Source organism: Mercenaria mercenaria, chromosome 12 (assembly GCF_021730395.1).
Source record: "Mercenaria mercenaria strain notata chromosome 12, MADL_Memer_1, whole genome shotgun sequence".
Taxonomy (NCBI): Eukaryota; Metazoa; Mollusca; class Bivalvia; order Venerida; family Veneridae; genus Mercenaria; species Mercenaria mercenaria.
Window position 1 is genome coordinate 32,174,761 of NC_069372.1, and position 16,533 is coordinate 32,191,293.

At 36.2% G+C, this 16,533-nt stretch overlaps 1 protein-coding gene across 1 annotated transcript; it reads left to right on the forward strand.

Annotated features, from left to right (window-relative positions):
• The first annotated feature begins 2,793 nt into the window (after window positions 1-2,793).
• LOC123535067 (heparan sulfate glucosamine 3-O-sulfotransferase 2-like) lies at window positions 2,794-12,629 on the forward strand. The gene is made up of 2 exons (XM_045317598.2): window positions 2,794-3,566; window positions 11,839-12,629. The coding sequence occupies exons 1-2, from the start codon at window positions 3,118-3,120 to the stop codon at window positions 12,452-12,454; spliced, it is 1,065 nt and encodes a 354-aa protein (XP_045173533.2). The 5' UTR covers window positions 2,794-3,117; the 3' UTR covers window positions 12,455-12,629.
• The last annotated feature ends 3,904 nt before the right edge of the window (window positions 12,630-16,533 follow it).

Below are 16,533 nucleotides of genomic sequence, written 5' to 3' on the forward strand. Positions count from 1 at the left end.
GTACATTTAAATCAGAATATATTGTTGAGGAATATTGTAAAATTATTTTGCAAAGAAAACATATCTGCCTTATGTGAATTTCGGTGCTATACCAATACGTATAGAAAGTGGTAGATATGAAAATTTACAAGTTGAAAATAGAATTTGCCCATTCTGTCCAAATAATGTGGAAGATGAGAAACATGTTATTTTGAAATGTTCCATGTAGATCTATAATGATTTAAGGGATCCTCAAGAATTTGTCAGAACATGAACAGCTGAAATACCTATTTACAAACCCAATGTTAATAAGATCTGTTGCCAAAACCTGTTGCAAAATTTTAGACCGTCGCAAATTGTATTTGTGTAAATAATCTTACATAGAATTTTAGACTTTTTACAACATTTGATTAGTTTTAATAACTTTCAGGATTACTATGATGGTAAATTTCTTTGAGAAGTTGGTATTAATCAGGTTGCTCCAGATCTGATCTGAAGTATTATCCATTCTCTTAGATATTTTAATGCACTTGTGTGCCCTACTTTTATTTTTAGTCTTCATAGTTTCTTAGAATTTTTCTTAGGCACGAACAAGTCAGGATTAATGCCAGCTTCACAAATTTATCTTGTGTCTATAAGTATGGTTCTTAGTACAACCAGATTGGAATTTGGGACTCAATGTGACCATACTTTTTCAAGAGAAAAATCACCACTTCGAAAATCTCTGCAAGGTAAATGGAAAAACGGCAACACTCACATAGCAACATGATACAATGTTGGAACAGGAAAGATGTTGGCTGGAACATGGCCGGTAAAATATATTCAAATGTAATGAGAAATTGCAGAAAAATACAAAAAATCCTTCCAGTACATGAGGCAGCCATTAAGGTGGACACAATGTGATCATAAACAAAAGTCACGTGATCACCCGCCCTGACCAACTGTGATAATAAATACGTATCACTTTTAGAGTACGGTCTATATAAATGCTTTTTAATATTTAATAGATAATTTTGATACTTATTTATGATAGTCATTTATAAGTCTGAAAAGACTGGCTGCGTACAAAAGTTTTAATTTTAAAGGATTTCAAAGAAACTTGACACAAATGTTCACTACACCGAAACGAAGTTCCCCACCAAAACCCCGGTTTAACGCTATTCCTGTTCAACCACTTTCGACATTGTGCGCTCTGATGTGTTCTCACTGCAAGTCAATTGAACAGGAATAGCGTTTAAACGAAAAGGTTTTGGTGGGGAAATCGTAGTTCCGGGGGTAGCACTTTCAAATAGGTTTCGAATCATGTGCATGTTATTAACACAATTTATTTTATGTTTTTCGGTGGTTTATCGAAATATAACGGTGAATTATATCCTGATAAACTCACTGGCCACTCAGTGAAAATTATCAAATCTGATACCCGGATTAACGTCAAAAAGTTTACCGAGCATACTGAAAGCCGGAAACAATATGACGATGACGTCGTTAAAATGACGTCATCTTTGCGATGCTTCCTGATAAAATTTCCCGCAAATTTCGACATTTTATTGAAATAAACACAACAAAAGTAGAGTTTTAGACATAAAATAAACAGAAAAATTGTTGGTATCGATGTAATATCACGGTAATTTCACTCGTGAACACCAAAAGTTGTTATTTTCACTCGTGGCTGCGCCACTCGTGAAAATATCACTTTTGGTGCACACTCGGTGAAATTATAACGTGATATTACACCGAAACCAACAATTATCCTCTATATATTGAATAAAAATCTTACGCCCTGATTTATAATTTTTGTTTACCTTTCTACTTTCACTTTCGAGCTCAAAATGACGAAGCGTGATCACGTGGTTGGGCACACTGACTAGGCTAAAGAACAAACTTATACCATTTATATAATAATTACAAGTGTAGTATGTGTATGCAATAAAAAGATTATTAGATTTCCATCTCGTTCTTCGCGGAATAATATTGCGCTCCTTAAGTCGCGCAATATTTCCGCTGCAGAACTCGTGCATATTTCTCGATACAAATCTAATAACCTATACAATGTAAAATCATAATTGGGTCCCGGGGCCATTATCGATAATGGCCCTGACGATAGCACGGGAAATTAACGTGACGTTATGACGTTTCATAAAGGCAAAACAGCAAATAGTTCAGATTTAGTTTTCTTTTCTGGAGTATAACGTCGTGATTATTTTTCGTAAAATAATTCCTAATCTTCAATCACGATTTGTACTATAAGAAACAAAGTACAATTATAAAGACATTTGATTTCATACAGTATATGATATAAATAGAAACTGAAAAGCTGAAAAATGTATGCCAGTAGATGCTAGTAGCCATGGAAATGACACGCTTAACTGTTCTCACTATATTATATGTACACATGTAATAAACAGGTAAATACATGGGAGAGCAGTGCCTTTGAGAGATAATGGCCCTGGAAGAAGATAATAGCCTTGCCAGGGCCATTATCACTCAAAGGTACCACTCTCCCACTTAAACAACGCTTCTAATAATCAAAACGTAGCAAAGCTTAAATGTTGGTAAATGCGAGTAATCTGGGACCTTTATGTTAGCTAGCTTATTTGCGTACTGGGATGTCGTTTCTGCTATTATATCAGGAATTTGTCTGTATTATGTAGTTGCAACAGATACTGATTGCCTAGCGTGCTTCCCAAAACACCTGACTGTCAACATTTATTGGAAATCATTGAAAGCCATTACGGCTTTCCTAACGAGCTCTTTGACAAACTGAAGCAATTTCCAATAGAAGTATTGTGGAACTTAACTGAGTAATATGTAAAATAGCCCGGAACATTGTCTTAAACGAAGGAGTCTTTTATTGTATAAAATAGAGTGATGTTAGGTTGAAATAATACGCTTGTACCATAATTCAGATAAAAGAAAATTGATCTTCGTGACATGCTCTATAATCGATTCTTTTTCCGAAAAGGATGACGAGTTTCTCAGATGACTGATATTTTCCTTTGAAATTGAACTTGAAACGCGATGTTTGTTGTGTAAAAGGAAATCTTAAGGGTGGTATTTCCTTCGTTTGAAAGCTTCTCAATGTTAACAACTTTTACGTGAGAGTGTATACCATTTGTTATAGTTTCAAAGCGCATTTGAATGCGAAGTGGAGATATGAAAGGTAGAGCTAAAAAACAAAGAAATTTATTTCTCCGTAATGCGGTTCTTGTATTTTTGATTATTTGTTTATTTCTAACTTATTTGGCAAATGATTTTAAAACAGAACTTTCAGAATGGACAAGATTTGAAAACGAAACTTTACTTCGAGAAGAAACAGATGCATCTTTAGGTAATGTTGAATATCTGGACTTACGAATGGGGCACTCGCGGGTGCTGAAAAATAAAAACAGTAAAGCTTTGGACGGTACGAGCAATTTTAATATTTCTTCTATAACTCGAAAGTTGCCAAATGCAATCATTATCGGCGTGAAAAAATGTGGCACACGTGCATTGCTCGAGTACCTTAGACTTCATCCAAACATTAAAGCAGCAGGACCGGAACCGCATTTCTTTGACAGATATTATCACATGGGCCTCGAGTGGTACAGGTAACAAGTTTCTGTTTGTTTCATTTCAATAAATTAGGACCTACCCGACCGACCAATAACTTTCTTTTTGAAAGAATTTTTTCCACCTGTTATGATATGCAAAATGTAGATTTTCTCCAGCTTTTGATATTAGGCGTAAAGCCCAACGGTGCCGCTACGAGCACTCAGACACACACATGCACCTGGGCAGAACAGCCGAGGTACATGCAAGTCCCAAGTGGGGTTTGAAGCCACGGCGGATGGGGACATGTGAATCTATCTAATTCATCTACCTTTACCGCCTTGTCTCGTAGAGAATTTAGTGTCTAAGCTTTCCAAAACAATTTCCATTTCAAGGGCGAAGCAGAAGAGGTGCGCATCCGGCGCGTGCCTCTTTAAAACCTAGCGGGAATGCCGTTTTAAAGCTTAAAGTTGAAACATCCGTCATTCAACATATAAAATCTTCGGCTTGCTCGCAAAAAGTATTTATAACTGCTTAAGCGGACGGACGGGACGACAGTTGAATTTAAAAACTAGCCTTTGGATCAAATTGATTTTTAAGTTAACACATTTAAAAAATGACATTGTGTCAAATATTTAGGCCTAATGTTTGTCAAATAAACGTCAGTTTGAGCCATTTGGAGAATATTTGCGAACAGTATTTCCAAGGGACGTCTAGAAGGTCATCGCCTTCTCCCAACCAAATCTTGGATCCGCTCCTGAAATGTGTATTGATGAGATCTACCCGAATATCTGCGCATTATTTGCATATAATTAAAGCAGAAAGAATCAATCGAAATGCATTCATTGAAAAACACCCGATTATTACCGATCACAAACTGACTGGACCTGTTGATTAAAGTATGTTAGCAGTGAAAACATTGTCATTTAATGAGCTTTGAAATAGAATCTACTATACGTTTTCTGTCTGACTAAACACTAATTATAACGATTTACATTAAACATATTTTATATTATCGTCTGAATAACAAATTTTCTCTCTGATGGTGGATATCTACGGTTTGTTAATATTAAGCGTACATTAATCACTTGTGTCAATATTAGATTTTGCCGCAAATTTCTGTCCAATCGCATTAGTGTGTAAAGGAACAGTCTTTATATCGCTGGATATCATATACGCTGTACTGCATTTTCAAGCACCGGACACTATTATAAAGTAGACGGCCTTTTGTGTACAATATCTGCTATTCCTTTTTAGAATGATTTTCTATTAGATCTACTCTACTACTCTATAAAAAATCAAAGGCGTTTTCGGCAATAAGTTTGCAATTAAGATATTGAAATATATAAAAACAAAAAACTAACATTGGGATAAGAGTCCCGTATATTGGTGCTTTACAGTATGTGCTATCATGTCCAGTGTGTATACAATCTTGTCAGAGTGACGTACTATTTTGTTTAACGACCATCCTATTTGCTCAAAGTAACATTATATCATGTCCAGTGAGTATACTATCTTGTCAGAGTGACGCACTGTTTTGTTTAACGACCATCCTATTTGCTCAAAGTAACATTATATCATGTCCAGTGAGTATACTATCTTGTCAGAGTGACGTACTGTTTTGTTTAACGACCGTCCTATTTGCTCAAAGTAACATTATATATCCAGTGAGTATACTTTCTTGTCAGAGTGACGCACTGTTTTGTTTAACGACCATCCTATTTTGCTCAAAGTAACATACTATCTTGTCCAGTGTATACACTATCTTGTCAGAGTGACGTACTGTTTTGTTTAACGACCGTCCTATTTGCTCAAAGTAAAATGCTATTGTGTCCAGTCAACATACTATCTTGTCAAAGTGAAGTACTATTTTGTTAAACGACCATCTTATTTTTTCAAAGAAAATACTATCTGCGTCACTCTGACAAGATAGTATACTCACTGGACATGATGTAATGTTACTTTGAGCAAATAGGATGGTCGTTAAACAAAACAGTACGTCACTCTGACAAGATAGTATACTCACTGGACATTATAGCTTGTTATTCTATATCTATTTTATCTATCCAATCGTGAACGTTCATTTGCAACACGTGACCGTACAATATATTATCTTATTGGACGCACGTGCGTACAAAAAAAACTATATTTTTTCCGTATTTGGGCGGTTCAAAAAGTCCCATACGATAAAGCCCGAAACGCGTGAAAAGGTTCCGAATGTAAATCGGGGTAACACTATATGCCCCCTCCCCCATTTTATGGCGTCGGCATAAAAAGAAAAAAATATTCTATATAATTAAGTCCACAAGAAACTCTTTACCAGATAGAGATATATCAAAATACACCTTAAAATTGGATGTAACATGCATACTGATTTTTCCATACGGCCAGTTATAAAAAAAAGTTATAATATAATATATTTATAGTAAAACAAAGGGACGTAATTCTAAAAACAATGGTGCCTCATGGTGGTGAACATTTGTGCCAAGTTACATCGAAATCCCTCCATGCATGAAGAAGAAATGCTCCGGACAAAGTCATTCTTGAATTTGACCTTTGACCTCTAAGTCTGACCTTGACCTTAGACCTAGGGTTCTTGTGCATGACAATCTGTCTTATGGTGATGAACATTTGTGCCAAGTTAATCAAAATCCCTCCAAGCATGGAGAAGAAATGCTCCGCACATAGTCATTCTTGTATCTGACCTTTGGCCTCTAGGTGTGACCTTGACCTTAGACCCGGGTTTTGCGCATGACATGTCTCAACCAGGGGAATATTTGTGCCAACTGATATTCAAATCCTTTTTGCATAACAAAGACCGGACAGGAAAAAATCCTATTGACCTTTGATCTCCAAGTGTGACCTTGACCTTTAAGCTAGGGTTCTGTGTTTTGCACATGATACGTCGTCTCATCATGGGGAACATTTATGCCAAGTAATATTGTTATCCCTTGATAGATGACAGAGCTCTGGACCGGACAGGAAAAAACCCTATTGACATTTGACCTCCAATTGTGACCTTGACCTCTGAGCTAGGGGTCCGGGTTTTACGCTTGTCACGCTATCTCATCATGGGGAACATTTGTGTCAAGAAATATTAAAATCCCTTCATAGATGCCAGAGTTATGGACCGGACAGGAAAAAAGCCCTGTTGACTTTTGACCCCCAACTGTGACCTTGACCTTTAAGTCAGGGGTCCGGGATTTGTGCTTGACATGTCGTCTTATCATGGGAAACATTTGTGCCAAGTGATATTAATCCTTTAATGAATGACAGAGTTATGGACCGGACACGAAGCAGACCCTGTTGATGCCATGTTAACATTTTACTGCTAAGTGTGACCTTGATCTATGAGCTAGTTCTGAAAGTTGTGCATGACACATCGTCAAATTATGAGGTATATTTGAGCCAAGTAATATTAAAATCCTTCATGGATGGGAGAGTTATGGACCGGACAGGAAAAAAAGCCCTGTTGACCTTTGACCTCCAATTGTGACCATGACCTTTGAGCTAGGGGTCCGTATTTTGCGCATGACACGTCTTCTCATCATGGGGAACACTTGTGCCAAGTAATATTAAAATCCTTTCATGGATGACAGAGGTATGGATCGGACACGAAATTGTGGATTGACAGACGGACTGAATGACGGAAAAGCACATTCCTATAGTCCCCGAAACTGGTTTTCAACCAGTAGGGGACTAATTATCTTGATATTTCGAACTTTTCTAAAAACTTTATCTCAACAGCATAAAGTTTCCTGGAAATAGAAAACATATATTGAAAACAATAATTTATTGCAATGATGTTTTCATGAAAATGCACAACTTTTCTGGACAGTTCAGAATATTATCGTGATAGTTACCAAGTGTCCCGTGGCAGTTTCAAGCACTAAAGCGAAAATTTGCGCTAAATTAATTTCAGGAAACAAATAAGATATATAGAAAATATTGTGTTTTGCTGAAATGTTTTTAGAAAAATTCACACATTTCTTGGAATGTTCACAATATTATCGTGATAGCTACCTAGCTATTTTGTGGCATAGTTTTCAAAGCAGTCCAAATTAAGGAAAGCTCGTAAAATGTAGACAGACTCGTTAATTTAGTGTTTTAGTTTATCGGAGGAAATTATCTAGTTAAAAGACTGCTACAGCACGAATACCAGGAAATTTCAAAGTTTAAATGACGGTGCCAACTGGCAATGGTACCTTATTGTCGATGTAAGGAAATGTAAAATGCGAACATGAAAATATTTTCATAATTATGAACGCATTGCAATCTCAAAATGAAATGCTTTGAAGAGATCTAGCACTGATTGCAAACATTTTAAAAACAACGAAATTACTATCAAACTCTGGAAATGCAAGTGATAAAAGTAGAAGGAAGGAAATTAAGCAGTTTACATAAGAATTTCGTGGACACGAGATAGCACACGAGATGAAGATTTAGCTACATAGGACTACAACAACTGTCTTGACACTAACATAATTACCTGCATAGGTGTACAACAACAGTCTTGACACTAGCGTAGTTAGCTCATAGGTTTACAACAACAGTTTTGACACTAGCATAGCATAGTCAGCGCATATGTCCACAACTACAGTCTTGACACTACCATACAATTAGCTGCATACGTCCTCAACAACTATCTTGATACAAGCACAGTTAGCTCATAGGTCTACAACAACAGTCTTGACACTAACACAGTTAGCTCATAGGTTTATAGCAACAGTATTGACACTAACACAGCTAGCTCATAGGTCAACAACAACAGTATTGACACTAACACAGTTAGCTCATAGGTCCACAACAACAGTCTTGACACTAACACAGTTAGCTCATAGGTCTTCAACAACAGTATTGACACTAACAAAGTTAGCTCATAGGTCTACAACAACAGTATTGACACTAACACAGTTAGCTCATAGGTTTATAGCAACAGTCTTAACACTAACACAGTTAGCTCATAGGTCCACAACAGCAGTCTTGACACTAACACAGTTAGCTCATAGGTCTTCAACAACGGTATTGACACTAACACATTTAGCTCATAGGTCTACAACAACGGTATTGACACTAACACAGTTAGCTCATAGGTCTACAAGAACGGTATTGACACTTACACAGTTAGCTCATAGGTCCACAACAACAGTATTGACACTAACACAGTTAGCTCATAGGTCCACAACAACAGTCTTGACACTAACACAGTTAGCTCATAGGTCCACAACAACAGTCTTGACACTAACACAGTTAGCTCATAGGTCCACAACAACAGTCTTGACACTAACACAGTCAGCTCATAGGTCCACAACAACAGTATTGACACTAACACAGTCAGCTCATAGGTCCACAACAACAGTCTTGACACTAACACAGTTATCTGCATAGGTTTACAAGAACTGTCCTGACACTAACATAGTTAGCTCATAGGTTTACAATAACTGTCTTGACACTAGCTCATATGTTTACAACAACTGTCTTGACACTAACACATTTACGCAATAGGTCCACAACAACAGTCTTGACACTAACACAGTTAGCTGCATAGGTCTACAACAACAGTCTTGACACTGACATAGTTAGCTCATAGGTTTACAAGAAATTCCTTGAAACTAAGATCGTTAGCTCGATCATAGGTCTACAGCAACAGTGTTGATACCAACACAGGTAGCTACATAGGTTTACAACAACAGTGTTGACACTAACACAGTCAGCTCATAGGTTTACAACAACAGTCTTGACACTAGCATAGTTAGCTCATAGGTTTACAACAACAGACTTGACACTAACATAGTTAGCTTATAGGTATACAACAACAGCCTTGACACTAACACAGTTAGCTCATAGGTTTACAACAACAGTGTTGACACTAACACAGTCAGCTCATAGGTTTACAACAACAGTATTGACACTAACACAGTCAGCTCATAGGTTTACAACAACAGTCTTGACACTAGCATAGTTAGCTCATAGGTTTACAACAACAGTGTTGACACCAACACAGGTAGCTACATAGGTTTACAACAACAGTGTTGACACCAACACAGGTAGCTACATAGGTTTACAACAACAGTGTTGACACTAACACAGTCAGCTCATAGGTTTACAACAACAGTCTTGACACTAACATAGTTAGCTCATAGGTTTACAACAACAGACTTGACACTAACATAGTTAGCTCATAGGTATACAACAACAGCCTTGACACTAACACAGTTAGCTTATAGGTCTACAACAAATGTCTTGATACAAGCACAGTTAGCTTGTAGGTCTAAAACAACAGTCTTGACACTAGCATAGTTAGCTCATAGGTTTACAACAACAGTCTTCACACTAACAAAGTTAGCTCATAGGTCTACAACAACAATCTTGACACTAACACAGTTAGCTCATAAGTCCACAATAAGAGTCTTGTCACTAGCATAGTTAGCTCATAGGTTTACAACAACAGTATTCACACTAACATAGTTAGCACATAGGTTTACAACAAAGCTATTGACACTAACACAGTTAGCTCATAGGTCTACAAAAACATCATTGAAACTAACACAGTTAGCTCATTGGTCTACAAAAACTGCCTTGACACTAACAAAGTCAGCTCATAGGTTAACAACAACAGTCTTGACACTAACACAGTTAGCTCATAGGTTTACAATAACAGTTTTGACACTAGCATAATTAGCTCATAGGTTTACAACAACAGTCTTGACACTAACATAGTTAGCTCATAGGTCTACAAGAACAGTCGTTAGCTCATAGGTTTACAGCAACTGTCTTGACACTAACATAGTTAGCTCATAGGTCTACAGCAAAAAGTCTTGACACTAACACAGTTAGCTACATAGGTTTACAACAACAGTCCTGGCACTAACACAGTTAGGTCATAGGTTTACAACAACAGTCTTGACACTGACACGGTTAGCTCATAGGTTTACAACAACAGTCTTGACACTAACACAGTTAGCTACATAGGTTTACAACAAGTCTTGTCACTAGCACAGTTAACGCATAGGTTTACAACAACAGTCTTAACACTAACATAGTTAGCTCATAGGTTTACAACAACAGTCTTGGCATTAACACAGTTAACGCATAGGTTTACAACAACAGTCTTGGCACTAACACAGTTAGGTCATAGGTTTACAACAACAGTCTTGACACTAGCACAGTTAGCTCATAGGTTTACAATAACTGTCTTGATACTAGCATAGTTAGCTCATAGGTCTACAACAACAGTCTTAACACAAACATAATTAGCTCATAGGTTTACAATAACAGTCTTGACATTAACACTGTTAACGCATAGTTTTACAACAACAGTCTTGACACTAGCATAAATAGCTCATAGGTCTACAACAACTGTCTTGACAATAGCACAGCTACAACAGTCTTGACACTAATATAGTTAACTACATAGGTCTACAGCAACAGTCTTGACAGTAGCATAGTCAGCTCATAGTCTTGGCACTAACAAAGTTAGTTTCGTAGGTCTACAACAACTGTTTTGGCACTTACAAAGTTAGCTACGTAGGTCTACAGCCACATAGGTCTACAACTACTGCATTGACACTAACGGCATGCAGGTTATTATTTTTTTTTATTCAAATTAGTTGCCTGGCGATCTGAGCGTTAAAAGCTATGAAATTAGAACATCAAAATAACCATGAAGAGAATTCATTGTTTTTGCGCGTTGTTATCGACATTTTTTTTTTTTGTTAACGTAATATATTTTCCAGCGAATTCAGTTCCTGTTCACGTGCAATAGAACCTAAAATAGAATCTAATATCTTCTTCTTCTTCTTGTCGTTCGCATCTACACTTTCAGACCAGTAGCCTTGATGAAACTTGTGGTTTGCCTAAGATCCTCAATGCCTCCATACAGTTTCTGGTGGATTGAGGTATCTATTGGCCAAGTCGCAGCTCGCTCCTGGTCGTGCCTTTTGCATCTCTGAAGTATAGAATCTGATATAATACTAGAGTATCAATATTTCTCAAAAACAAATGACAACGGGGCAGGTTAAAGTCTAAATGGCGACGGGAAGGTTAATGTCTAAATGGCGATTGGACAGGTTAATGTCTAAATGGCGATTGGACAGGTTAATGTCTAACAGGCAGATAGGTAGAGGTTGTTCCTTTTGTACTGACGTTGTAATTACCACTATTTAGGAAATAAATCTTTACAAACATAAGCCTGGATATAACTTAACTTATAATACTTACTGTAAAGTTCCATATAGCTATCTTGTTAATTAAAGTTACTTATATTCGTTTGATGCATTATTTTTAATTACTTTGATTTATTTATTCAATTTCTAGTATATTTTACTTCAGACAAAAAATGCCAAGGTCAGGTGTAGACCAATTAACAATTGAAAAGACGCCCAGGTACTTTGTCACAGAGGTAGTACCAGAAAGGATCTATAACATGTCTAAAACTATCAAACTCATACTTGTGGTGAGAAATCCAGTAACACGTGCACTATCGGATTTCACTCAAGCTGTTAGCAAAGGAGAATATAATAGCAGCGTAACATTCCAAAGCAGGGCTATTCGCCGTGACGGCGCCATTAACATCAAGTGGTCTGCAGTCAACATTGGTCTTTATGCTTATCATTTAAAACGTTGGTTAGATATTTTTCCTTTGGAAAGTATACATGTGGTAGACGGTGAAAATTTAATCCGAAACCCAGTTCAGGAATTAAATGTGGTGCAAAATTTCTTAGGTATAGACATACAAATTCCAGCAGAAATCATTTATATGAATGCTACCAAGGGCTTTCCATGTATCCTACAGCAACAAAAGACACCCCCTTTTAGATGTTTCCGAAGTTCCAAAGGGAGACAACATTCTTATGCTGATAAGAAGACTCTAACATTGTTGCGTAATTTTTATGAACCATATAATATTGACTTCTATCGAATGATAAAAAGGCAGTTTTTCTGGTAATCGCATTTTGCTTTAAATTTCTAAAAGGGATTTATTCATTGTGATCATACTTCTGGGCAGACCTGGATGCTTAAAAATGTAATTGTAATTAATTGCAATTCAATTACATTTCTTAATCTTTCGAATATTAATTGAAATTTGGTGATTTTTACCAATTACATGTTGTAGTTCAATAATTTTCAATGCAATCAATGTGTAAAAACGTTTCAGTTACTTTGTTTCGACCTATTTGCAAGTGGCCACAAAGGCTTACCAGGCATCCTGACGCTAAATGTTTGGCAGGGTCAACTAAGTTTAATAAGTGAACTGATATCGCCCGCCGAACGGGATAAATTTTTTTCATCCGAAGAAAGCATTTTCTATCTACAAAAAGACTTATATTTTCAAAACGGCATGGAACGGTAAGTGGCAAAACCACCACCGGTTTATGGTGCACCTAACCTCACTCTTACCCCACTCCCGCACCCCCCCCCCCCCCCCCCCCCACACATACACACACAAAACCCACCATGTTCCGAAGTCACAGGAAAGTGTAAATATAAGTTATCCCCGCCAAAGAAACCCTTACATATGCAATGGCAACAGAAGACATGTTACGTAGAACACAAAACACTCATGTATATTTATATAAAAAGCAACCCTTATGAACTTAAAACGCATGTACTCAATGTCTTTGCAGAAGATAGAGCAACAAGGGAAAATCCCTTAAGGGTCCGACGAAACAGGCCAGAAGACAGAAATTAAAATAGCTCAGTCCCGGTGGGATTTAATTAAGAACTACCTGTCATACAATCCTCCACCAGTTCCGTCAGAAACAATCAAAGAGGCAAGCGTAGCATCCAAGAACACCAAACATGCGGTATGTCTCAAAATAGTTGAGTCCTAACCTCTTTTATTAAAACGTTTAATAACTTTACTAAATACAACTGGAAAATTGCCATGACCCAAAATCTTACAGAGTTTGTAAACCACATCCCCATAAAAAATCGGGTTTTGATATACTATATATCACGGTGAGGATGCGTACACCGGATATTCCCATTAAGTGATAAGGTATTTTCCGAAAACGTGATTATTTTTCGTCAACAAGGTAAGTAAAACCCCGATTTACTATTGTATTATACTACTACAGAAGAAAAGAGCATTACTTTTCATAACTAGATACTGTGTATATGCTCTTACGAGCTTAAAATGAATCAATCATAAGTAGAAATGCTAAAATTTGTGATAAAATGACAAGTTTATCATTTGATAAATGCATGCCGTAAACACATTTGTCCCGATACCATAACCTATTTGCATTGTGGGAAATCTGAATCGTACGATTTATTTAGTTACATACAAAGAAAAAATGTGCAAAATTTCAGCTTTGTACATGTTCAAATCACGGAGAAATCGGTGATAAATGATCGTCGATGGTGTACTGTGTATTGAGTTTTCAAAGTAATATTTGTACTGTGTATTGCAGTTTGGTGTACTGAGTATTGATATTGAAAAACGTGCATATTTTCAGCATTTATGGTCATGAGATAGACATAGCATGTAATTCCATTGACCCAAATGATGGAATTTCTTTTTCTGTTTGCAGATGGCATTAGACTTCACAGCGAAAATAACAAGCACCAGTTTGAACACTGATATTACAACTTACAATTACAGCGGGATGCCAATAGTCACTCCGAGAAACTGTCTAAAGACTAGCCATTGCCGATAAAAGGCCCAGCCACAAGTTCAGCCGTGAAGTTTTATAATAATGTAACACAGGATATGATGACGATAAGAGTGGAAAAGGTCTCTCCTTATAAGAAGAGCAAACATGAAAGTATGTTATCCTTTTGCCTTCATACTACAAAGAGACGTAAGCCTTGGTCAATAGACGACCTTTATCGATTATGGTGTCAATAGTTCAAAGGTCAAGGTCGTAGGGGCTTTGAACTTTTAAAGTGGTTTCTTCTCAATAACATTAGACTCATTTGACGTAGAACCCTCGAACTAGTTTCACTTGAAATTTTCTTAAAATAATGTAGTCAGAGCTATTTTTATTGCTTTAAATGCATTGTTCTGAAAGGTAATTAGCTCACCACTTGCTTCATACGAAACAAAATGGGTGCCATATGCACTGAGCAATTTGTTTTAGAAGTAGGAGGAAACAGTGCCATGTGTTATTCTTGCACACTTCATTTGCAAGATATATGTCATTTCTATGCAAACAATTCGTTATCATTGTTATGTGATCAGTTTCCCTGTTAACCAAAATAGTATATTTGTTGTCAAGGTCAACTTCGAACTATAACAAACGATCGGGAACGACTTGAAGATCATTCCGATTTGTTTTCTTCATGTATTCAAACTGTTGAATGTAAAATGTTTATGATCTTTGGTTTAAACATATTTATTCCCAACAATATACATAACTATTTTTATATACTAACATTACAAGTACAGTTGGTGGAAAGGATTAGAAAGAAAGTGTGTCTAGGTTTCAAGTCTGTTTAATAAATATTTCAATGTACATGACTATTTGTTCTTTATCAAAGTAAACCATTTTGTAAGATTTATTCTAAAAGAAATCAGCGATAATGTAAACAATACACAGTACAGTAAAATGTGATACAGGTCAATACACAGTACATATATTTGCAATACACAGTACACCAACGACGCACATTTATCATCGATTTCTCTGTCATTTGAACATTTACAAAGCTGAAATTTTGCACATGTTTTCTTTGTATGTAACTAAATAAATCATACGATTCAGAATTTTTATCACAAGACAATAAGTGACGATATCGGGAGAAATGTGTCCCCGACCTGCATTTATCAGATGATAAAGTTGCCATTTTATCACAAATTTTAGCGTTCCTTCATAAGATTGGCTCATTTTACGCTTGTGAGAGCATATACACAGAATCTAGTTATTAAAAGTAATGCTCTTTTCTTCCATAACAGTATAATATAATAGTAAATAGGTGTTTTACTTACCTTGTTGACGAAAAATAAACACGTTTTCGAAAAATACCTTATCACTAAATGGCAATATCCGGTGTACGCATCCTCACCGTGAGTTTGGAATTAAACATAAATCTCAACACTAATCTTGGTACTTAGGTATCTTGCACAGAGACCAAGTTTCTGTTGTATGTTGGTTTTCTTGGGTCAAGGTCATAGTGGAGCTTAAAATATAAGACGTGTTTAATTCTATAACATCTGTTAGAAACTGTTATTAAAATACTTAAGCTGTTTTAGCTAAATGACTTGATTTCAAATTTAGTATTGTAAATTTCCTCCATTTGAATAGGGATGTACACCAGGCAACATCTTTTGGGATATATAACCTCAATTAATTGTTTGCAAGAGCGTGTTTTCAATGAACGTAATCAATACATTACAAATAAGCTTCTTCAACAAGCACGGTGAGGATGCGTACACCGGATACATTACTTCCACACAAGACTGGGCATTGATACTGAAATAGGTTCTTTTGTGACAGATTTATTTTACCAAACATTATTTGACAAGCAATATTGTAAAAGGTATGGTTTACTTTGATAAAGAACAAATAGTCATGTACATTGAAATATTTATTAAACAGACTTGAAACCTAGACACACTTTCTTTCTAATCCTTTCCACCAACTGTACTTGTAATGTTAGTATATAAAAATAGTTATGTATATTGTTGGGAATAAATATGTTTAAACCAAAGATCATAAACATTTTACATTCAACAGTTTGAATACATGAAGAAAACAAATCGGAATGATCTTCAAGTCGTTCCCGATCGTTTGTTATAGTTCGAAGTTGACCTTGACAACAAATATACTATTTTGGTTAACAGGGAAACTGATCACATAACAATGATAACGAATTGTTTGCATAGAAATGACATATATCTTGCAAATGAAGTGTGCAAGAATAACACATGGCACTGTTTCCTCCTACTTCTAAAACAAATTGCTCAGTGCATATGGCACCCATTTTGTTTCGTATGAAGCAAGTGGTGAGCTAATTACCTTTCAGAACAATGCATTTAAAGCAATAAAAATAGCTCTGACTACATTATTTTAAGAAAATTTC

What these genes read in the sequence shown, in the direction of transcription:
- LOC123535067 (XM_045317598.2), top strand. Translation starts at nt 3,118, where the DNA reads ATGCGAAGTGGAGATATGAAAGGTAGAGCTAAAAAACAAAGAAATTTA. An exon ending in ATGGGCCTCGAGTGGTACAG is followed by an intron (nt 3,567 to 11,838) that starts GTAACAAGTTTC and finishes ATTTTACTTCAG; the next exon opens with ACAAAAAATGCCAAGGTCAG.